The sequence below is a fragment of the Scyliorhinus canicula genome, chromosome 4 (genome assembly GCF_902713615.1).
Source record: "Scyliorhinus canicula chromosome 4, sScyCan1.1, whole genome shotgun sequence".
NCBI lineage: Eukaryota > Metazoa > Chordata > Chondrichthyes > Carcharhiniformes > Scyliorhinidae > Scyliorhinus > Scyliorhinus canicula.
This window is the reverse complement of record NC_052149.1, coordinates 139,445,441-139,469,415: the sequence shown is the minus strand read 5'-3', so window position 1 is coordinate 139,469,415 and position 23,975 is coordinate 139,445,441. Positions and strand designations below refer to the sequence as shown.

Here is a 23,975-nt window from a genome sequence, read left to right as displayed (position 1 = left end):
GACTGGCTGACGAATTTATTTAGCAGGGGTAAATGGCGACGGCATGACCCGTCGGGACTTTGGCCCATCCGGGCCGGAGAATAGCGGGGTGCTGGGAGAATCGCCTCTACTGAGGGTTGGTTTAGCACACTGGGCTAAATCGCTGGCTTTTAAAGCAGACCAAGGCAGGCCAGCAGCACGGTTCAATTCCCGTACCAGCCTCTCCGAACAGGAGCCGGAATGTGGCGACTAGGGGCTTTTCACAGTAACTTCATTGAAGCCTACTCGTGACAATAAGCAATTTTCATTTCATTTTCATATTGCCTGCTCGGCAGATTCTCCGGCATGCGCGGCACTGACCTCGATGACGCCGTTCTTGCCGCTTGGGAGAATAATGGAACGGCGTCGGACCGGCGTCGCGTGAAAAACTGGCGTGCACAGCCCAGACGGCGCGACATGGGAGAATCGCCCCCAAAGCTCCTGTTTCTGGAATGTCACTCACAGGCGAGTCGGGTATAATACTCTTCACCCTCTTCTCAAAGTGGGCAGCCTTGGTCCGGTTAAACCCAGCCCTCCTCTTCGCCATCTCTGCACCCTGGTCTTGGAAGACCCACATCTCACTCCCTTCCCAGGTACACTTCTTGGTCTGCCTCGCCCATCTTTATCCAAGAAGCGATGCAGCCGCACCACTATCACCCTCGGCAGCTCCCCACCTGCAGCCTCCTCCTCAGCACCCTGTGCATTCGGTCCACCTCGAGAGGCCGATCAAAGGCCCCCTCCCCCATCAATCTCTCCAGCATGCTCACCACATACACAGCTGTTTCCGCACTTCAATGCCTGCAGGCATCCCAACAATCCTCATATTTTGCCTCCTGGAGCGGTTCTCCACCTTTTACCTCAGCCTCTTCAGGCTTTCCCAGATCCCTTCCAATTCTACTGCCTCCTCCACTTTCTGAATCGCCCAGCACTGGGACTCCAACCTCTGCTCCACTCGCTCAATCCCAGATCTCATCAGCTTAACCACCTTGGTCAAGTTCTTCAGGGCATCTTTCATCTTCTACTGGAGCTTACTATTCATGAACTCCACCAGCTTCTCTGTCGGCCACTGGACGGGCAGCACGCCCCCCCCCCCCCCCCCTTGCCCTTTGCCATCTTTTCCTGTGGCTCACAACAAAACCTCTCCTGCTCCAACTGCTCTTTCGTTCTCGTGGCGCTCCTCGTCCGCTGATCCAAGCACCAGCCACACCAGAGAAGTATTACCATCCCTGGGCACTCCTGCACCTTTTGCCCTCAAAGACCACACCTTTCAGGTAGGAAAAGATCGAAAAAATCCTCCTTGAGCGGTAGCCACCAAACTATTCAGTTACCGAGAGACTGTTAATGTGATCAGTAAAACATAGGAGTATACCATTCCTGTAAAACTGTTAACCCTAAGATCAATTGCACATAATTAAGCAATAAAGTCCTTAGATACCTTGGAGGTGGGAAATGAGTTTAAGCAGCAGAATTGAAGGCAACACTATTGTTATTCAATTGCATTCAAACAATAAAAAACAAAGGGGGAATAAAATAACCTGTGCTTTTGTGAATGATTGATCTATGGGTTAATTGATCCAGTTCATGAGCCAAGCATGGGTACACTCTTGCAGTACCCTCAGAAAAGATAAAAAGCAGGAGCTGATAGTTGAAGACTGGCAGCAAGGAAGAGCAGCTGAAGACAAGTACAGTGTTAGACAGGTGACATAAGGTAAAAGTAAGGTGAAGTCTCCATAGTCCCAGATGACCACAGGCTGCTTTTCCCTTTGAGGAGGTCAGCTAACTGGTGGTGATTTAACCTGAGGATCACCACACCTCAGGCGAGGGGCAAAGTTGAGAAGGCGGGCCTTACAAGACAATGGCAATAATTTGTCAAGCTGTGAAAGCACTCTCTAAGAGAATAAGTGCTTTGAACAGCAGTTTCCCAATGACCATGGGATTGGCTATCGAACAGGAAACAGAAAGGAGTGATAAATGGTTCATTTTCAGGTTGGCAAGCTGTAACCAGTGGGGCGCCACACAACTCACATTGATGAGACCACATCTAGAATATTGAGTATTTTGCTGCCTTTTTTAAGGATACTTCTATTGTAAACAATTCAGAGAAGGTTCACTTGGTTGATTCTTCAGATGAAATGGTTCTTTTATAAGGAAAAGTCAGGCAGGTTGGGCCTATATGCATTGGACTTTGGAAATTATCTTAATGAAATAATTCAGATACTGAGAGGACTGGAGGAGGTGGATGCTGAGAGGGTGTTTCCTCTCATGGGGGAATCTAGACTTGGAACACTGTTTAAAAATAAGGGTTCCCATTTAAGATGGAGTTGAGGACGAATTTCCTCTCTCAGAGGGTCATTAATGTTTGTAATTCTGTACCCCAGGGACCAGTGGAGGGCGAGTCATTGAATATATCAAGGCTGAGTTCAACAGATATTTTGATCTAGAAGGGAGCCAAGAGTCAAGGGGAGGTGGTTTGTGGAGGGGTGGAGGGGTAGGCAGGAAAGTGTATGATGGTAGTAAGACTTCATCATGCGTTTACCCCAATCCCTTGGGAATAAACATTAACATATCTGCCTTCCTAATTGCTTGCTGTATCTAACTTGCTGATTTGTGTATAAGGACACTCAAGATCACTTTAAAACCCTATTACATCAGCCATGTTCTTGCCTACTTACTCAACTTGTCAATATTGCTTTGCAGTCTCTTTGCATCCTTCTTACAACTTGCTTTTCTATCTAACTTTGAATCCTCAGCAAACATGGATACTTTACATTCAGTCTTTGACAAAGAGTCATCGGACTCGAAACGTTAGCTCTTTTCTCTCCCTACAGATGCTGCCAGACCTGCTGAGATTTTCAAGCATTTTCCCTTTCCCCCCTGCCATTTAAGTTCACAGGCACTGTAAATAGCTGAGACCCAAGCATTGATTCTTAAGTACTCCATTACTTATAGCCAGCCAACCAAAAATGATCTGTTTATTCCTACTCTCTGTTTACTACTCATTAACTAATCCTTAATCTGTGTTGGTATATTACCATAAATAAAATATTAACTATATTTGATTGTATGCATCTGGTGGCATTAACCAGTAATTCATTTGAATCCCTAAGAATAGATACAATCTGAAACTCCGGTTGTTAGTGTTCGGAGGTATATGCTTGTAATGTATAATTCTGAAAATAAATGTTTGTAAAAATGTGTAAAGATTGGTCATGGCTCTACCTTTCATCATCTAGCTTCCTGCTGGACAACATCAAAAACCCTGATTTTGTATATTAATCTCTTATGTGGCACTTTACCAAATGCTTTTTTGAAAATTGACTGGTTCTTCCTTAAATGTCCTGCTCTTTGAGCTCAACAGATTTGTTGAACAGTATTTTCTTTCATAAATATGTGTTGACTCTACCTAATCATATTATGATTTCTAAGTGTTGTACTGCCATTTTCCTAATAATACATTTTAATAACTCCCTACTACAGATGTCAGGCTCACTGGCTGATCATTTCCACTTTCTCTCTCAATCATTTCTCATAAAATGGGTTTACATCTTTTCTAACCCATGGGGACTGCTCTAGAATCTCAGGAATTCTGGACGATCAGAACCAATGCACCCACAATGCAGCTATCTCTTTAATGGTACGAAGGCCATCAAGTCAAAGCTATTTATTAACTTCCAGTACCATCATTTTCTCCAGTATTATTTCTTTACAAATACCAATTTATTTAAGTTCTTTAGTTTCACTCTATTTCCAGATTTTGTTTTTTGTTGTCCACCTTGAAGACATGTACATTATATTAATTTTATGACTCTGCCATTTCCTTATTCCCCATTCTAATTTCTCCCATGTCTGTCTCTAATAAGCCTTACATTTACAAACCTCTTCCAGGTACATACCTTCAGAAATATAGAAAGTTTATTTTGTAGCTCTTCCTAGTTTACTCTTTTCTTTTAAATAAGTTTCTTGGTTACTCTTTGCCAAATTCTAAAAATACGTTCATTCCTGAGGTGTCCTTCTCTTTTTGGAAAATCTTTTGCCCCTACTTTGAAATTCCCTCATCCTTTGACTCAGAAACAATAATGTGACAGATAGCCTTTGACCCAGAAGCAGCAGCAGTAAGAAAAAATTGTCATTACTTTAAAATGTTTGGGGAATCATTAATTGTTATTAAAATGTTTGAAACGGACTTTTATGAATCTGTATCAATTGATTATGGAAATGGTTATAATTTTTGGCTAATTAAAAATACTGGATCATGTGATTGGAACTGTTGACATGGAAACATTACAAACAGGAAGGAAATTAATGTATGGAAGCTCTTTAGCAGACAGATAAGAGGGGAAAATTGTTATGTGTTAGTCATCAAGCCAAATGCCAAGGAGAACTGATTCTCTGTTTGAAGAGATGGGACTAGTGAAAATTTAAGGTCTAAAGAATCAGCCAGAGTGGGCCTTACTGCTGTAAGATAGTTTTAAGATACTCAGAAGACTGAGTGAAATGGCTTTCAAAATATACTTGAAGACTTAACCTGGTATGGCAGGGAGAGGGAGCCTACTGAAAAGCTGGGAAGAAAGTGGGACTGAATCTTCAAGGCTGCAATACAAAAATGGCACAAAATATTTTGATTGTATTAATTAATTAATGGAAATTACCTTTCAGTAGCTTGGTGTATTAGATACGTATTAAGCAATGTTTAGTTTATGTTGATTTTAGTTTGTTATAGTAAAAGTCGTAAATGTGAAATCCTGTTGGCAATTCTTTCTGTTAATCTTGGAAATTCAGGGGATTTTAACCGGTTGCATTTACTTGATGTTGCTTCCTATTCGTGTTAAAGTAAAAGTTATAAAAAGTGAAATCTTGTCCAGTAATTTCTTCATTTGGGGTTGTTCAATATATTTGATTGCTTTGGGTTATTGATCCCTGTGAAGATCATAACATACATAGAGTTTTTATTATTGTATATTTGCTGCAAAATAGGAAAAAATTATTTAAATGTTTGACAATCTGTTTCAGCCAACTCGCTCCCCATACCTATGTAGCTTGTTTTGTTCAGATGCAACACCTTAGTTTCTGAATTAACTAAACCACTTTCAAACTCAATGTAAAATACAATTATTTTATGGTTATTTTTCCTGACAGACTTCACTACAAGGCTATTAATTACATCTTTCTTATTCCGCAATACTGCATCAAAAATAGCTTGTTCTCTCATTGGATTCTCAACATATTGATACTGATTTTTTTTTAAACTACCTTGCACATTCCATTGACTTGTCCTCCACTCTATTACTGCAAATTTGGGTTGCTCAGTCTATACAGAAATTCAAGTCCTGCATGATTACTCCATTATGCTTGTCGCTTGCATTCTAATTTACTGATTTATACTCTGCCTAGCACGACAACTGCTGTTAGGGACATACAAACTACTGAACACCTTGTTATTTCTTAAATCTACCCAAACTGATTCTACATCCTGATTTTAAAACTGATCTTTTCTCTATACTGTCTTTGTCACATCGTTTATTCTCAGGACTACCCAAACCCCTCTCTTCTCTGTTTTGCCTCTCTGTTCTAAAAGTCACAAATGCAGAAATATTGGTCATTCTGGCTATTAGATCAAACCCATTCATTTCCATTTGTGCTATAATTCATCTATTTCGTTGTGAATGCTTCACACATGAAAATGCAGTAAATTTAGGTTTAATGCGTTTTCTATTTTTCCCTTGTGCCACTCCAGTCAGTAATGTGCTAATACCTTTGTTAGGCTGTCCCTTCCTGATACACTGCTTGATTTTACCCAAATTGCTACTCTGCTTTACAGCTTTGACAATTCACTTACAGCTTTGGAATTTACTATTTCCTGCAAATCCCACCCTCATTAGATCAAGCCCTCTCTACTACCAGGATACTGGTCCCAGATTAGTTTAAGTGGAGGAGTTCCCTCTTCCCCATGCATCATTCCAGTGACCTATTAAGTGAAACCATTACTTCCCACACCATTACCTCAGTTCCATATTTAATCTTTAAATCTATTTGTTCATGTGCCAATTACACATGGCTCAAGGAACAATCCAGATATTATTAACTGTGAGGCACTGTGCTTTAATTTAGATGCTAGTGCCTCAAACTCTCTCCCATTCCAAGTTCTTCTGCAGCCATAATGACATTTCCGAAACATTGGCATCAGGCAGACAACAAAACCTTTGGAGTTTTCAGTCGCAGCTGCAGACAATAGTATCTATTCATCTCACAACATTGTCTTCTTCCATCACCACATTCTGTTATTATTTCCCTAGTTGAATATTCTCCTTTAGCACAGTGTCATGGGTCAGTTTGCTTACCCACCATGCAAGCGTTGCCCTTATCCACATAGGCAGCAAGAACCTCATCTGTTAGACATGGGCAAAGGCCAAGTCTCCTCCAACACTGCAGCTCGGATTCCCTTACTTGCTTGACTCTCAGTCATATCGTCCTATCCCCAATCATTAACTCAATTGCACCACTTCCTTACTTAAGGAGTGTGACGGTAAATAAAGGCTCATGTTTTCCTGTGTACTGGACAGACACACTTACCAGCTCATTCTTGGAGCAGCGTGACAGAATTGAATATCTTTTACCTTAGCCTAGCATCTGTGTGGTGAACCCAGCTAACTGAACTATACTATCCTGGATAAATAACTTAATTCCAGAATTCAGTATTACAAAAAGATGTTTGATTATTATTCTTCTCCCACTTAGTTTCTCCCGCAGATGGTCTTCTTGTTGGGATTGGGTTACTGTTCCTCATATAATCCCATAATCAAATGACTGTCTTCCACATGTGACCCTTGCAGTGAGCATCGCCAGGCTATTCAAACGTGTGGATTTTTTAGTGGGCATCATTGGCAAAGCCAGAATTTTTTGGCCAACCCTAATTATTAGGGCAGCATGGTAGCATGGTGGTTAGCATCAATGCTTCACAGCTCCAGGGTCCCAGGTTCGATTCCCGGCTGGGTCACTGTCTGTGTGGAGTCTGCACGTCCTCCCCGTGTGTGCGTGGGTTTCCTCCGGGTGCTCCGGTTTCCTCCCACAGTCCAAAGATGTGCGGGTTAGGTGGATTGGCCATGCTAAATTGCCCATAGTGTCCTAATAGCAAGGTTAAGGGGGGGAGTTGTTGGGTTACGGGTAAAGGGTGGATACTTGGATTTGAGTAGGGTGATCATTGCTCGGCACAACATCGAGGGCCGAAGGGCCTGTTCTGTGCTGTACTGTTCTATGTTCTATGTTCTATTCTTGAGAAGGTAGTGATGAGCTGCCTTCTTGAACCATTGCAGTCTGTATGATGTAGGGCTTTATGGCATTTTGACCCACCAGTGATGAAGAAATGGTGACATGTTCCCAAGTCAGAATGTTGCGTGACTTGGATGGGAAATTGGGAGGGAGTAGTTTTCTCACCTGTCTACTTCCTTATATGGTCCTAGGTTTGGGAGATCCTGTCAAAGACGACTTGATGAGTTGCTGCAGGGTATCTTGTAGATGGAGGGTGAAAATATTTCAGGTTGTGGATGGGGTACTGAACATGCAGGCTCCTTTATCCTGCCTGGAGTTAAGCTTCTGGGGTATTACTGGAGTTGCACCCATCTGGGCAAGTGGAGAATATTCCATCACTTTCCCAACTTGTGTCTTGAAGATGTTGGAAAGGCTTTTGGGATTCAGGAGGTCTGTCACAATATACCCAGCCTCTGACCTGCTCTAATGGCATAAGCATTTCTATGGCTTATGCAGTTAGGCTTATGCAGTTAGGCTATCAGAACTGAGCTTGGTTCCAGTCTTCCTTAAAGCACGGATTCTGAGATAGCAATCAGGAGTTGGAATCCAAGCCATGCTTTCGCCACCTGGCTAAGAGTTAGGTCAGCAAAGTTTAGGGATTGAAACTAGGGTTATCTTGATCTGTCTGGGTTAACTCGGTGCTCACTTAGTCATCAGAGTCATTGAGGACAACCAGAATTATGAGATACATTGTATTTCTTTTGTAAATTTTTCCAAATAGGTCATGATGTGATGACACTGATGGTTTTTAAATAAGAAGCTAACATTATATATTTTACAGGCTCATTGCCTGGTCTAAAAATATTCTTATGATCTTGTGCTCTATTGTTGTATGAGGTTGGTCTGTTCTAACTGCCAACTATAGTAACACTGTATATGCAAGCTTCTTTTTATTGCTTTGTTATTTGTGAAGTCCTTTAAATACTCACTTTAAGTATATGTTGTATGGTGCTTTGCAATTATGTTAACTGGTAGGTTTTGCATTTATTTTGTTGACTTCAGCAAAGGATGGACTTCAGAAGCATCAATTAGTTTCTTCAACCCCCCCTTCCCCTACAATCCAACACACTATTGCCTATTCATTGAGTGACAAGTAGGGAGCAGACGGCCTCCCTTCTGGCCTCTAGCTCCTGTGGTTCTCTCTGATCCTGTTGCCACAAGATGTGTGCGGTTGGCTTATCCTGACTCACTCTTCAATTTTCCTCCCACACAACAAAGAAGTGACCAGCATCTGTTGACAACTTAGTTGAAGCCAGCATGATGGTGAGTGAGAATGCCTTGAGATCAGTAAGGAATCAGTGGAAGTGCTAAAATATTTTAACCTAAATTCTGTGACTATATGAAACTACCAAGGATGTATCTTAGGTCAGTAAGGTACAAATCTACCAAAATTAAAATGTAGGAAATATAACATAGACCTGAATGTTACACTCTCCGCGAATTGGGCTTTGGGAGTGAGGGTGGGGGTGAGGGATGAACGTAAAACTTCTCAGATGGGTTTCCGATTGCCCTAGCCTCTATGGAATTCTACACTGGGGCAGGCAACACCTCGGATAGGTTGTCTGCCTTTGTCCAATTCAGGCCCTTGAGTGACCAATTATTGACCACTTAAGGGCTGTTTCCTTCCAAGCCGCAATTTTTAGTCTGATGTGAGGAATTTTCATGAATGGGGAAGCCTGAACATAAATCGAGGAGGCGGGGGGGGGGGGGGGGGGGGGGGGGGGGGGGGGGGGGGTGATGGTGGTGGTGTGGAAGAGGTGGGTGCCTCCATTAGAAGCCGCCTAGTAACTCCTTGTAACTTTGGGTGCTCCCATCTCGTTTAAGGCTCAGTGGACCGGAGGCAAGAAAGAAGGGGCAGCGGCTGGTAGAGGAAATTATAGATGTGGATGGAAAGTATGTGGAGGATCCTACTCTGGATCTTCTGGTGAGGTTACACCATTACAGATTACAGTCATTACAGATAAGGTTTGACCTTCTGTTTACAGGAAAGGCAGTTTGACAATTGAGGCAGGCGAATGTGGCTATGTACGAATATGGGGAGAAGGCCAGCCACTTGCTGGTGGGCCAGCTCCGCCAGTAGGTAGCTGCAAGGGAGATTGTTCGGGTTCGGGATGGGACGGGAATTGGTGGTGGCACTGGAGCAAGAGAACAAGTCATTCAAGGAGTTTTATAAAAAGTTGTATAGGTTGGAGTCTCCGGAGGATGAGCTAGTCTTGAATGAGTTTCTTTTTGGGGAGGTTAGAGTGTCCCAAAGCCAGAGAGGGCAGGGTTGAAAGAGCCAGTGGGGATGGAAGAGGTGTGGGTGGCGGTAGGGAGGAATCAGACGGGCAAGACACTGGGGCTGAATCTTTTCCCGATTAAGTTTTATAAAAAGTTTTTGGATAAGCTGGTGCCATGTTTGGTGGAGATGTCTGAGGATGCGGTGGCTAAGTGGGCACTGCCAGAGACAATGGGACAGGTATCCATTTCATTGCCTGCTAAAAAAGGATAAGGACCCAGTGGAATGAGGGCCATCGAGGCCAATGTCTCAGCTGAAAGTGGATGCCAAGATTTTGGCGACGGTGCTAGCACTTAGGTTGGAGCAGTGCCCCGATTGGGGAGGATCAGATGGGGTTCGTAAAGGACAGGGAGTTGTTATCGAACGTGCGGCATCTGTTCAATTTGGTGCTTTCTCCAGCAGAAGGGAGGGAACCTGAGGTGGTGGTGGCACTGAATGCAGAGAAGGCATTTGATCATGTGGAGTGCAACTATTTATTTGTGGTGTTGGAGAGATTTGGGATTGGGACCAAGTTTGTGGCGTGGGTTAATTGCTGTATTTGGAACCAAAGGCGAGTGTGCACACGAATGAGGTGAATTCAGGGCATTTTCAGTTACATAGGGGAATGAGGCAGGGGTGCCCCATGTACCCACTTCCTGTTTGCACTGCCGACAGAGCTCTTGGAGGGGAATAGTGAGGATGGGGGAGGAGGGGACTGCTTGTGCATGGAATGTCACTGTATGCTGATGATGTATATCTCCAACCCGGGCTCTTCAGTGGGGGATACAATGGGACTTCTTAGGAGATTTGGGGCTTTTTAAGGCTTGCATTTGCCCCAGGGAAATATTCGGGGTGTCCAATAGTGGTGGTGACGTTGAAAATATAGAGGCAATTGCAGCAGCGCTTTAGGTTACGGATGGGATCGAAGTTAATGCTGATTCGAGGGAACCATGGGTTTGGGCCAGCGAGGATGGATGCTAGGTTTCGGGGATGGGAGGAGTGAGGGATAATGGAAATGAAGGACCTATTTCTAGAATGGTGGTTTGCGAGTTTGAAGGAGTTGCGGGAGAGGTTTGGGATCCTGCAGGGGAGATTTTCAGGTATATGCAGTTGCAGGATTTCACAAAAAAGATCTTTCTGACTATTCTGGTGGCACCACCCTCCTTGTTGTTGGAGGGGTTGCTGTTGGTGATGGGCTGGATTGGAGGGTCATCTCGACGATCTATAGGAGGATTTTGGAGGAGGCTATGGCTTCTCTGAAGTGGGTTAAGGCCAAGTGGGAGGAGGAGCTGGGGATGGCACCGGAGGAGGGGTTGTGGTGCGAGATGCATTAGCCTTTGCCTCGCTGATCGCTCGTTGGCGAGTCCTGTTGGGGTGGAGGTCGGTTTCTCCACCCTGTGCCTCAGTGTGGCCGGGGGACTAATGGAGTTTTTGTATATGGAGAAGGAAATTTTCTTTGCGGGGGGCGGGGGTGACTTGGGAGGGGGTTGTGTTGTTTTTTTCTTTGCTATGTTGTCTGTTTAAAATGTTAAAATGTCAAAAACTTAAATAAAAATATTTTCAAAGAAAACTTTGGGCACTCTAAGGTATGGTAACTGCAGGATCTCCCTTGCCGCCCTGCCTCTCCCTCAACACCCCAATCCCCACTGTCCATCCCCAAGGCCTCCACTATACTCCCCACCCTGAGACCCCCAAAACCAACTCTTCCCAGCAGGGGCTGTTTAGCTCACAGGGCTAATCGCTGGCTTTGAAAGCAGACCAAGGCAGGCCAGCAGCACGGTTCGATTCCCGTATCAGCCTCCCCGAACAGGCGCCGGAATGTGGCGACTAGGGGCTTTTCACAGTAACTTCATTGAAGCCTACTCGTGACAATAAGCGATTTTCATTTCCCTGCACGTAGGCTCCAGGGACTGCCTTAATTCACACTCCTGTCCATTGCAGCTTCTGCTGCTGTAGGGACGAGAGAGCTGCCAGGCAATCAGATTGGCCGGCAGCTCTCTGAAGGAAATTCACGCTCAGTTGGCTGTGGGGCCGACAGTGTTGATGGGGATGTTTTCCCCGCACTCATGATTAGACGGTGGAATGAAAAACACCGTCATCCGAAAAATCCTGCCCATACGAATTTAACCTACATTGTATTTTTCCCTTCACATCTTTTCAAATATATGTGTCAAAAATCCACTTCTATTCTTTTCACCCACAGAATGGAATTTTCCCATCGTGTCAGGCTCTGACTGAAACCTGGAGTGTAGCACTCCACTGCACAGCCAAGATTTTCAGTCCAGGTTTTGATCAGCATCGTGAATTCCCATCCTCCCCCTGCCCCCACCCTCCTCACCACCATCAGCATTAGGGCTCTCACTTCTCTCCCCCTCCCCCTCAACATCAGGGGCTCTCCTCCCCCTCCCCCCCCCCCCCCCCCCCCCCCCGACAAACATCGCATCAGGTGCCTCCTCCCCCCCAGCAAACTACCACTAACCTTGCCTGCCCCCAATGAGCCTCCCCAGAGGATCCACTCTGGCACTTATCCCAAGGGGCACTCCAAAGGGCTATACAACGATCCCGAGGAATCCCCTTAATTTATTCTCATTTTTCAAAACGTATTGTATGCCACATCAGAGAGGTACTACTATTCAGTGAGCAAGGGAATCATGTGATGGAGGGCTCAGTAAGTATATTAAAATGTATTTATACAAAGTTAACCATTCTGGGTGTGAATCCTATTATGTTACCTGCTAGGGGCGTGGAAATTCATAAAATGTGATGTCGCCAGCAAGATATCCAAAAAAAATCATCTTCATATAACTTAGGACAAGGATTTGTTCCCTTATCTATGTCACATTAGCTCACTGAAGCCAAGGTGGCAGTCCGAGAGATACTATTGGCCTTCAGTTTCCTACATGCGAGGGCCGGGAATACAAATGACCTAAATTTTACACTCTTGATCACTGTGTGGTGATCTCTTCTGGAAAATGCATGTAGTGATGTTGGTTGAGCAACAAATTAGGACAGCGTTGTGATGAATGTATGAATTTCAGATATATTGTATTATATATAGTTGTGCAGTACGAGTTAAAATCCTGGATTAGTGTGTGACTACTGCAGTCATGTTTTTGAAAATCCCAGTTTAAAAGGGTTTTTGGAGACAGAGGTACAACTAAAGCATCATAAAAGTTGGGCTGGCAGCATGGTGGCGCAGTGGGTTAGCACTGTGGCCTCACGGCGCCAAGGTCCCAGGTTCGATCCCGGCTCTGGGTCGCTATCCATGTGGTGTTTGTACATTCTCCTAGTGTTTGCGTGGGTTTCGCTCCCACATCCCTAAAGATGTGCATGCTCGGTGGAATGGCGACGCTACTAAATTGCCCCTTAATTGGAAAAAAATGAATTGGGTATTCTAATTCTTTTTTTAAATTGGGCTAATGGAATTTTGTTTATACAAAGGGGTTCCCTGGGGAGTAGATAATTTATAAGGAACATTCTTTAAATCCTTGTCTGACTCTTCTTTTCCCATTCCCGTACCAGCCTCCCCGGACAGGCGCCGGAATGTGGCGACTAGGGGCTTTTCACAGTAACTTCATTGGAGCCTACTCGTGACAATAAGCGATTTTCATTTTTCATTTTTTCATTTCTTTCCCTTTTTAATTCCCGTCTTGCTGGCTGCTACAATACTGCAGACTTTGGCTTTAAACTGAAACCAATGCTGGTCTATTGTGTCATTTCAAATAGCCCAGGCACTCCTCTCAATCCAGTGTGCTATGTGGCAGGGTCCCGGATTGTCATTTTGATGGATTTAGCAAGCAGCCAATCAGCTCTTCTGGAATTCCAGGATTTATCCAATTCTCGATGTTGATTGGTAGAGAGTTCAGAATGTTCTGGAAGGAGAGCAGTCTCCATTTCAATCCAGTTTTGTTTAAACCTTGGAGAGAGCAAGTTGTATCAGCTAAAGCTGGCGATTAACATCCTCTCCAGCCTGGCCTGTGAAGGTAACTTCTGATTGAAAGACTGCCTGTGAAAGTTTAATATTCTGTCTGAAAGGATGGGAAAAGCACATTCTGATATCTCTCTCCTGAGAACCTCAAATGGACCTGAACCGAGAACCCTTCGCTCTCGATTTATACCACAGCCAGAAATTCTGCACACAGACCAGACAAGCAGTTGAAAGGCAGAGTGGACAGTGAACCTGCTGTAAACTCTCAGGTAGAGAATGCTAATATTAACTCCGTGAGATTGCGAGTCAATCTGGTGGATGCCTTTACAAGTGAATGTGACTCTCCAGATGAATTCTTGCAACTCACGAGGTCGACTTGAAGGCAGATACTAAAGAATTCAGACCGACTGATGGCTCTGAACACCTCATATTCTGAGAGGATCTCCACCTACGAGCACAACCTCAGCAACAAAGATATTCATCACTCATTCCTAGATTAATCTGTTAATTTGATTCTTCCCTCCACCTACTGTATGTGTGTCTGTATTGTACGTGTGTGTGTATGGGTGGAAGGTGGGATGGGGTTAGGGGAATAATTAGATTAGCAGGCCATTGTTCTATTATTGCCATTACATGTTTATCTCTCTTCTTGTTATAAATAAAGTTTTTTTTAAAGTGTTTTCCTTACAAATCTGGTGCCTTTGGGTCATTGGAGCAATGAAGGATCAAAGATCTCAGGAAAATATATAAATAACTAGTGAATTCACTTGTGTTGGGACTCTGGAGCCCGTGGACTGGAACTGATCCCGCATTAAAACAGGTATTTTGTTCCAAACATACGTAACATCAACAAAATATACAGTCCATCAAATCACAATCCTGGCTTGTGCAATTTTCCCCCTTTTTTTAGTCCCTCCCCTGCGACAAACAACTCCTCAAAAAACATCATGAGCAGCCTCCACTACACCTCCTCTGACCTCAACTCCCTCCTACACCTCCTCAACTCAAACTTAATCTTCTCCAACTGGAGAAAGCTGTACAGGTGCCCCAAAGATGGCCAGCATAGGGCCAGACTTGACCTTCACCCCCACTCCGTTAAATAGCGTCCCAAACACTGCTTCCCAATAGCTCTCCAGCTTCTCACAACCCCAGAACATGGGAGCATGATTCGCCGGCCCCTGCCCACAGTTCACACCCATTGGTCTTCCCCTGGAAGAACCCCCTCATCCTCACTCGAGTCATGTGTATCCTATGCATTACCTTGAACTGAATCAAGTTCACTCTCATGCAGGAGGAGGTTGAGATCACCCGCCGCATCGCCTCACACCATAGCCCCCAACCTATTTCCCTCCCCAACTCCTCCTCCAATTTTTGCTTTATGCTCACCACCTGTGCCTTGCCCTGCTCACCCGACCATATCTCCAACCCTGCCCTCCCTCAAATCGTCAGCGAGCAGCAGTTGCTCCAAACCATCAATGCCACACATTTGGCCCCATCAAGCACCATTCCCTTACATGAAAAAAAACACCCAAATTCACAAATAACCTCCTCCCAAAAACAAAACATGGAGAGGGGGACCAATCGCCCCTTATAAACTTAGAACTTCTAAACGCCCCCCCCCCCCCCCCCCCCCTTCTTGGCAACACAAACAGCCGTAACATCCAACTTAACATCCAGCTGTAACACCGCCCCTCAGTTCTCACCCAACTTATGGTCCCTTATAATGTCATTTGCGTCCTCTGGCGTCTCAAAATAGTATTCCCAGCCGTCAAACCTTATCCAAAGTCTGGTCGGGTACAACACCCGAAAATGAATCTTCCATCTGTACAACACTTCCTTGGCCTTGCTGAATCCCACATGCTTTGCCAGCTCTGCACCAATATCCTGGTAAACCCTCCCATTCACAGACTCGCTTCACCCTGGCCTCAGGATCTTCTCCTTGTCCACAGACTTGTGCAACTGCACAATCACCACCCATGGCAACTCCCCTCCTCTCGGCTTCTCGAAATTGGTGCTGCATCGCAGGTCTCCTCCAACTCCTTAGCCAAGTCTTAACTATTTTATGCCGGGTCTGATAGCCAGTATACATGGGAGAACCTCTTCTCCTACACCTTCCGCTCTACTTTTCTGCTGAAACTACCCCACTAACCACTAATGGGTAAAAAGTGCCATGGCCAAGATTTCAAGCCGAAACTGCCCTATGAGTGACCACTCACTCCATGGCTGTCACTAGAAGTCCCATTGTGTTTAGTTTATGTAGTTAATGGGAGGAGCCAGGGCCTGAAGCAGTCGTTGTTTAGTTCCAGTTTTGAAATTCAGTTTAGATCTGTCTGTGAATAGAATAGCAGTTTCTGTAAAGGCTGGCAGATTAAATAGTAGCTTGACACAAGCAAGAACCTGCAAGCTGATTCCTGGAGGATGTCTCTCTCAAAGTGGTTTATCCAAGACATCTCTTCACAGCAAGTATCCCTGGGTTGACTAACTGTATTTAAATGTGGATTTTAACCTGAGATGGGTTTTGTTTGAGTGGAGATAAAAGATAGCAGTCAGGAATTAGTGTTTCATTGTCATTGTTAAGCATTGTTTAACTGGTAATTGTAACCTATTTTCTTGATGAAGTTAAAGTTAGTAATACTGTCTGAGTAATAAAGTTTGTTTTAATATACCATATCCCTATTTGTGCCTGGAATCACTCCTGGGGTGAAGTATCCTTTCCTCACAGTCTTACAAATTAAATTAAATATTGGGGTTTCCTTCCGGTATCCTCACAAATGCTGGGGTCTGGTCTGGGTTTGTAATAGATCTGAATGATAATGTTCCCCATAAAGTTAAGAAGTACTCCAAGACTTTGATCATTATTACAAACATAACACAAAGATAAACATGGTCTTGATGACAAGGCACAACTACCTTTTAAAATGCAATTTGTACTTAATTCTAAAAAGGATTAAAGGTGTGCAATATTTCTGTTTAAAGTAAATGAAGTTCGACATTATTAAATAAGCTGTGAGGGACTAAGACCTCATCCGGTATAGTGTTTTAAAATAAAATGTACAGAGAGATGCTCACTGCTATCTCTAAAAATGTCAAACTGGACAAGGATAAAATGGCTGTGGGAAATATGTCTCAATAATATAATTTTACTTTGCTCTCTTTATAACACATTAATTTTGGATACTTTTCCCAAACTACAAATGAGGAGGAGGAATAGATGAATATTTGATGTATTTGATACTCAAATAGACCAATACCTGAAAACAACCCACCTTAGTGTAGGTTGTATAATTTTTTTTCTGTATTATATTTTTATTTCCATTACCAAATATCTTCTAATGTTTAATGGATACATAAATTACAACGGCATAGATTTTTGTGGTCAGTGGCAAAGAAGCAGAGTTCACTATTTATTACGTTACAGCTGTCACAGACTTTCCATGGGCCAACTGCATTAATTAAAGATCCGGTTCAGCACGGTGTTTATATATAGAGCTCTGGAATCTGTGTGAATAGGGCAAGTAACAACATGGCTCTTCAACCAATTAGCAACACTTATCCAAAGCTGCTCTGCAGGAGCATTATAAAACAATGTACAATGCTGAACTGTATAAAGGGATCCTAAACAGGATGACCAAAAGCTTGGTCTTGGTCAAAAAGGAACGTTTTAGAAAGTCTCTTAAAGGAGGCAAGCAAGGTGGAGAAGTGTAGAGAGGGAATTCAAGAGCTTTGGGGCCTAGGCAAGAAAGGTATGGTTTCCAATGGTACAGCAATTGATTGCAAATGCACAAGAGGCCAAAATTAGAGGAGCTTTGGTATCTTACAAGAGTTTTGGGGTCGGAGATTACAGAGCTCGGGAGGGTCAAGGCCATGGAGGGATTTGAACACAAGGATGGGAATCATGAAATCAAGACATTGCTTGACCAGGAGCCAATGTAGATCAACAAGCACAAGGGCGATAAAATAACAGGACTTGCTGTGAGTTAAGACATAAGCAGGGCTGGTACAGCTCAGTGGGCTAGATAGCTGGTTTGTAATGCAGAACAAGGCCAGCAGTGCGGGTTCAGTTCCCGTACCGGCTGAGAATTCTGAATTCTCCATCAGTGTACCCGAACAAGCGCTGGAATGTGGCGACTAGGGGCTTTTCACAGTAATTTAATTGCAGTGTTAATATAAGCCTACTTGTGACAAAAAATATTATTACGCAGCAGAGTTTGGGATAAGTTTATGGAAGGTGGAATGTAGGAAACCAGCCAGCATTGCATGCGAGTAGCTGAATTTAGAGGATGAATGAGGATATCAACAGCAGATGAGTTGAGACAAGGCGAAGTCCAGCAGTTACAGATGTGGAAATATGCAGTCCAGGAGATGGCATGCATACAAAGCCAGAGAATTGATTGGAGAATCCTCACTGACACATGCAGGGGGAGTTTTTTAAATAAGTGGCATTTTGTGCCAGATGGAGCTTTAAACTCCGAAAAATCAGTTTACGCTCCTAAATCCGCCTCCAATCCACCCACTTCCACCTTTAACGAGTAGGAAATTGGGTCGGTGACCACCCACTTTAAGGAGGCGGGTTGCAACTTTAAATATGACAGTGAGGCTGCAAACCTCTTTGTCATTCAGCTTTTCAACTTTAACTCTGCTCAGCCACATTTCTTGAGCCTTGGGAAATCTGGCAGCTACATCTATGCGAGAGCTGGATGGATACAGGAGGCGAGTGCCTTTCCACCTATACATACCTCCAGCATAGCTGCCCATTGACCTTCCACACGAGGCTTCTTAAGCCACTGACACTGAAGCCCTTGAATATTCCCCCTCAGGCTCCAAAACCACCATCCCCTATACCTCCCTTACCAAGCCTTTAATTTACACTCCCACTTCGCCGCCCAGTCTTCTGACCTCTCCCACCGATGTGGAGATGCCGGCGTTGGACTGGGGTGAGCACAGTAAGAAGTCTTACAACACCAGGTTAAAGTCCAACAAACATGTAAGACTTGATCATAGAATTTACAGTGCAGAAGGAGGCCATTCAGCCCATCGAGTTTGCACCAGCTCCTGGAAAGAACACCCTACCCAAGGTTAACACCTCCACCCTATCCCCATAACCCAGTAACCCCACCCAACACTAAGGGCAATTTTGGACACTAAAGGCAGTTTATCATGTCCAATCCACCTAACTTGCACATCTTTGGACTGTGGGAGGAAACCGGAGCACCCGGAGGAAACCCACGCGCACACAGGGAGGATGTGCAGACTCCGCACAGACAGTGACCCAAGCCGGAATCGAACCTGGGACCCTGGAGCTGTGAAGCGATTATGCTATCCACAATGCTACCGTTACTGTGTTCTCCCACCGAGGCCTCGAAGCTCCCTGACCCCTCCCTCAAAATTAGCAGCCGATCCAGCAACGTTCAGACCCCTTATTGACCAGTCATTTGTATGCGGGGCCGGGGCCGTCAATCATCCATTAGCTTGACTACCTTTCTCCCCTCGTGCACAGCTTGTCCTGTGACCTCCACTGACCAATTCCCCACCTCATTGGTAGCTAAACCTGTCAATCAGTTTGGCATCTGGCAGGGGAACCAATTGGAGACATCACCATGTCCTTGCTGTCAAGTTATGGACCTGTGGATCTGGGTTTCCCGTGCCTTTGCAACACAACCAATGTTTGCAACACAATTCCTCTCCCAGCCGGGCGGATAAATAAAAAAACATGCTCTACAAAGTCTTAACCATGGAGAACAAATTAGAATATGTAATTCAATGTAAAATCACGTACAGAAAGCACAATAAAGAGAGGGTCAGAATGATGGAATGAAGAGACAGATGTAAGAAAATAAATAAATGCTGACACAGCCTGCGACGCCCACGTCCCATGAACGAATTTTTAAAAAAGGTATTTTAATTTTTAGCTTTAAAAAAGTCCCAACAATTAAAGATGAAGGAATAAACTACACACATCAGTGTCAGAGAGCTTGTTTGGCAGTAATTGAGATTTGTTACGCTGTTAAAAATTCACTTACACTTGAATGCACATCCCATAACTTTTTCTGGCTTGCTTTGACTGGGCAAGTACAGCGACTTCACACCCTTCATCCGATTTAACGCCGTGCTTCTCCGCAGGGCACCATTGGAAAAAAGCTTGCAGGGGGGCAGGGCAACTCAGCCAGCAACTTCCTGATTTTGGTGTTGATGTACGCAGAGGCAGACCGTAGAATTTTCTGGCCAAGTTACTCTATAATAACAGTCAGAGTTGGGCTAGGTTGTTTACTATCATTCATATTTACATCTGAATATTTGAGTCCGATAGGATCTTACTTTGACATGTTTGCTAACGTATCGACCAAATGCAGACCTTTCAAGAGTACCAAGTTTAATTTGCACGGCTCAGAATTCCATATGTGCTTTGAAATAGAATGAAACCCTGCAGCAAGATCGATCTTTGAAAGATGCATCAGAAATCAGCTCAATATCAATTGGCAAGTCCTGATTTAACTGCGTGGAAAGCAGAGCCAACACTTCAGTCCAATAAGGAGTCCATGGAGGATGGGATTATATTCCTTACTGCTTATTGTTTATTTTTGGTGGGTGTAAATTTAGGAGAAAATGTGAAAAAGGAAGAGAGTAAAAAATTTATTAAAAAAATAAGGAGTCCATACTATTTGTTCTTCAGAATATTAATTATTAATTCCCAAAAGGAACAGAAGTTATGGAAAATGAAACAAAAATGAATATTCAGCTGATCAGGCAGCACGGGGGGAGAGAACAGAATAGTTAACACTTCTTCAAAGTATTTAATTTTGTTGTAGGGTTTAAAAATATTTCCCAATTTGACTTCCCAAACATACAAGACAAAAGCTTCCCCGTCTGCATCCTTTAAAACGCAACTCTCTAATGGGGGGGGGGGGGGGGGGGTCCTGCTGGGGGTCATTTTTATGGAGGAGGGTCTCCGGGGGCACGGGTGTCTTATGGGGGATCTCTGCAATGGTGGGTCTCTGGTGGAGGGGTGTGTGGGCAGCGTTTGCATTGTGTGGGGGTGGGGGGAGGATTGCCCTCCGATGGATTTTTTTTTGGGGGGGGGGGACACCCTGAGGCCACATTGGGATATACCGGCACCAATTCTCTCCCACGTGAATCCCGGCCCAGAGTACCGGAGATTTATGCTAGCTTGGAGAATCTGGTGCCCAGCACATTAATAGAATGAAAATGAGTCAATTTGATCCATTTGCATCCTCCTGCTGGCGTGGGGTGTGAACCTCGATGCCACTGCCAGCGGTGGGCAAGAGCATCAGAACGGCGCCAATCCTGTTTTTTTGGCCACGCTGGATTCTCTGCTGCAGCAGAAACTCCTCTCCCTGCAGGAAGAACCCAGCCCTTTAGATTGGACCCATTAGATTTAAAAGGCACCAATCTCCACTTGACAACATAATATAAATGGCACAGTGAGGCACTTGTGAGAATCTAGGGACCTATTTTTAACTCATAATTTAGAAGCTCCGACAAACACTTGGCTGCTTTACAGTATGATTTTATTCTGTGTTTCTTAGCCTTCAGTGGTGTGTATTTTGGATATTTTGGTCAGTAATAAGATTTATATTTGTTTGACAAGTTTGATGTTTAGTGTGTAATGTCTATTCCAAAAGTAAGCGCCTTTTCTGGTTTCAGGATGTCTCCACAGTGCTTCATTGAAGTACTCTTAGAGTAAAGATTGGAAATGTACAGCTACCTTGCGACAGAATGAGTGATCATTCTTCAACCTGAAGTACTCAACTAAAGTATGATGAGATGATGACACAGGAACTGATGTTAACCAATGATTGTGCCCTCATAAAACACTGTGAGCAGGCATTGAAAGGATCATGGATGTTTTTCTTTTTTTTTGAAAAATATTTTATTAAGGCATATATAATTTTTAACAACAATTTACAAGAGGAAAAAAAAACAACAGAACAGATAACGCCCACCCAACCAACAAGCAAACCCAGCCAATGTGGCTTACATACACAGTTCCCCCGTCCCCCCCCCCTTTCCCACTAACTATTTCGCGACTCAACCAACGCCCCCCCCCCCCCCCCTTATATCTGCTTGCAGCTTAATTTTCCCCAAAGAAGTCAATAAACCGCTGCCACCTCCGGCGAACCCGAGCATCGATCCTTTCAAAGGGCGAATTTGATCTTCTCAAGCCTGAAAAACCTGGCCATGTCACTGACCCATACACCCAATTTTGGGGCGTTCCGAGCCCCTCCACGCCAATAAGATTTGTCGCCGGGACTTCCGGTGGCGGCTATGAAGGAGTTGGTCGTACATTTGGTGACTCCTGCTCGGGTCGGAACCTTGGACCCTTTTCACCAATTTGTTGTCGGATCTGATTTGGAAAATTGATTTTGAATGCAACTGTGACGAGGAATCCTACTTCAGTGCATGGAGAGGCGGACCAGGAGTGCTCGCAAATGAAGAAATAGACGAACGGAGAAAGCTTGGGCTGAGGCTGCAGCGGGAGAAAGCATGGCGGAGGACCCCACGGTCAACGGAGCTGCTGATGCAATTCATACAGGAGGGCTTCGCCAAGCAGAAACAGGAATGCTTGGACCCGATTAAGGAATTGATTGCGCGGCTGGAACTCAGACTGGATGCTCAAGACCGGGCGATCCAGAAAATAGAGAAGGCACAGACTGAGCAGGAGGAACACCAAGCTGCAGTGGAGTTGGAGATGGGGATGTTGAGAAACCAACAGAAAAGGCTTCAGGAGAAGGTGGAGGATCTAGCCAACAGTAGCTCCTACAGGAGGGTGCCGGACGGGGATCGCAGCGCGTACCACTGGCATCAATGGAACCAGGGGTGCGGTGCAGAGGGCAGCATGCCAGTAGGAATGGTTGGGATGGGAGGGGGAGCAGCTGAAGCTGCAGTGCATGTAGCTCGTTGGACCTGGTTGGGCACAGGGATACACACCATGCTAACATGTCTGCCTTTCACCCCCTGCAGAGAATTGTTTTCGGTATCCAACTGGGAATGGTTGGCATCTGCCTTGCCGCCGCATCCCTGGGGGATGCACTGAGGCTGTACGACCAGGCGGGTACCGGGCATTGACCTTTTTCGTAAGATAAATTAGAGTACCCAATTTTTTTTCCAGTTATGTGGCAATTTACCGTGGTGAATTCACCTATGCAACATAGTTTTTTGGGTTGTGAGGGTGACACCCATGCAGGCACTGGGAGAAGGTGCAAACTCCACACAGACAGTGAGCCATGGCTGAGATCGAACCCGGGTCCTCGGCACCATGAGGCAGCAGTGCTAACCACTGCTACACCGTCCCGCCTGTGTGGTGGCTGACTTCCAACGACTGGCCATCTCCTCCCAGCACCCCCTCACACCCTTCTGACAGAGCGCTGAGGCAGGTTGAAACGTTTGTGAACAGGTGATCATGTCTCGAAAGGTTTGTGCCCTCGCCCCTAATGCTACCCTGTGTGCTCCACCATGCCAACTTAACTGGTGTCTAACTTTCAGGCCTTACGTTCCTAATGCTCCATCTGGATGGTTTCGCAGGCAGTACATTAGGGATGGAGACATCCTGCTGCAATTCCTGCTCTCTGACCTGGGCCCCCTTTGGTGGCCAGCCTCTGGAGCGACAGGGCCTGGATGGGCCCGGCAATCTCTTGGGTGTCCTGGATGGCATGGTACCACCCTGTTCTGCCCACTGCCCATCAGGTGTACCAGAGACAAGAAGGGGAGGGGTAAGTCTGAGGCATTGTGATGTTTCGGCACCTCTCCTATGGGGGGCATGAGCCAGATCGCCACCTTCTCCCTCGGAGTGCCCGATTGCCTCCCTGGGCTACTACTTGGGGTGCGCTCCGGGGGTTCCACCGCCACCTGGCGAGCTCTGGAGGCCCACTCCTGTCTCAACCAGGGTCTCAATGCTCGCGACCATGGAGACAGGAACTGAGCCGCCTCCCTCTGGGACCATGCCACCACCCTCCATGAGTGGCTCAGGTTATTCTGCAACCAGGCAATGCCTTCATAGCCCGCAGCCATGACCTGTCGTGACTGGGCCACGCTCTGGAGTGCTGCTGAAATATCCAGATGGCCCTGGTACATAGCTGCCTATGACAGGGCCACCCTGCCATGTGCCTTAGCCACAGCACACACACAGTGTCCCAGGCCTTGGACATCTTGACCCATGGCTGATACCTTCGCCCCCAAGGCCTCCACAGAACTCCACCCGAGCAGCCCACTACCTCCACACCACCCCTCCACTATCCCACCCCACCCCAGCACGCCACCACCTCTCCCCCACCCGTAATTCAATCATGCATCATATCTAGTGTCTTGCAGGAACACCTTGTGATAAGGCGGATCCTTCTGGTGCCCTCCGCCCCCAGCCACAACCCCAAGAGGAGCGATGAGGCAGGACCGGACAGTGACGTGAGCCCCCAAATACCAGACAACGACACCCTGGAGTACCAGTCCAGGGAC

The 23,975-nt window shown here is 45.3% G+C and overlaps 1 protein-coding gene across 1 annotated transcript in view; it reads right to left on the bottom strand.

Annotated features, from left to right (window-relative positions):
* LOC119965044 (serine/threonine-protein phosphatase 2A 55 kDa regulatory subunit B beta isoform) overlaps window positions 1-19,562 on the bottom strand; it is a 756,912-nt gene extending 737,350 nt beyond the window's left edge. Inside the window, exon 1 of the mRNA XM_038795265.1 lies at window positions 19,529-19,562. Coding sequence (XP_038651193.1) covers window positions 19,529-19,547 — 19 coding nt within the window. The 5' untranslated portion in view covers window positions 19,548-19,562. The remainder of the gene's footprint in view (window positions 1-19,528) is intronic.
* Between the last annotated feature and the right edge of the window lie 4,413 nt (window positions 19,563-23,975).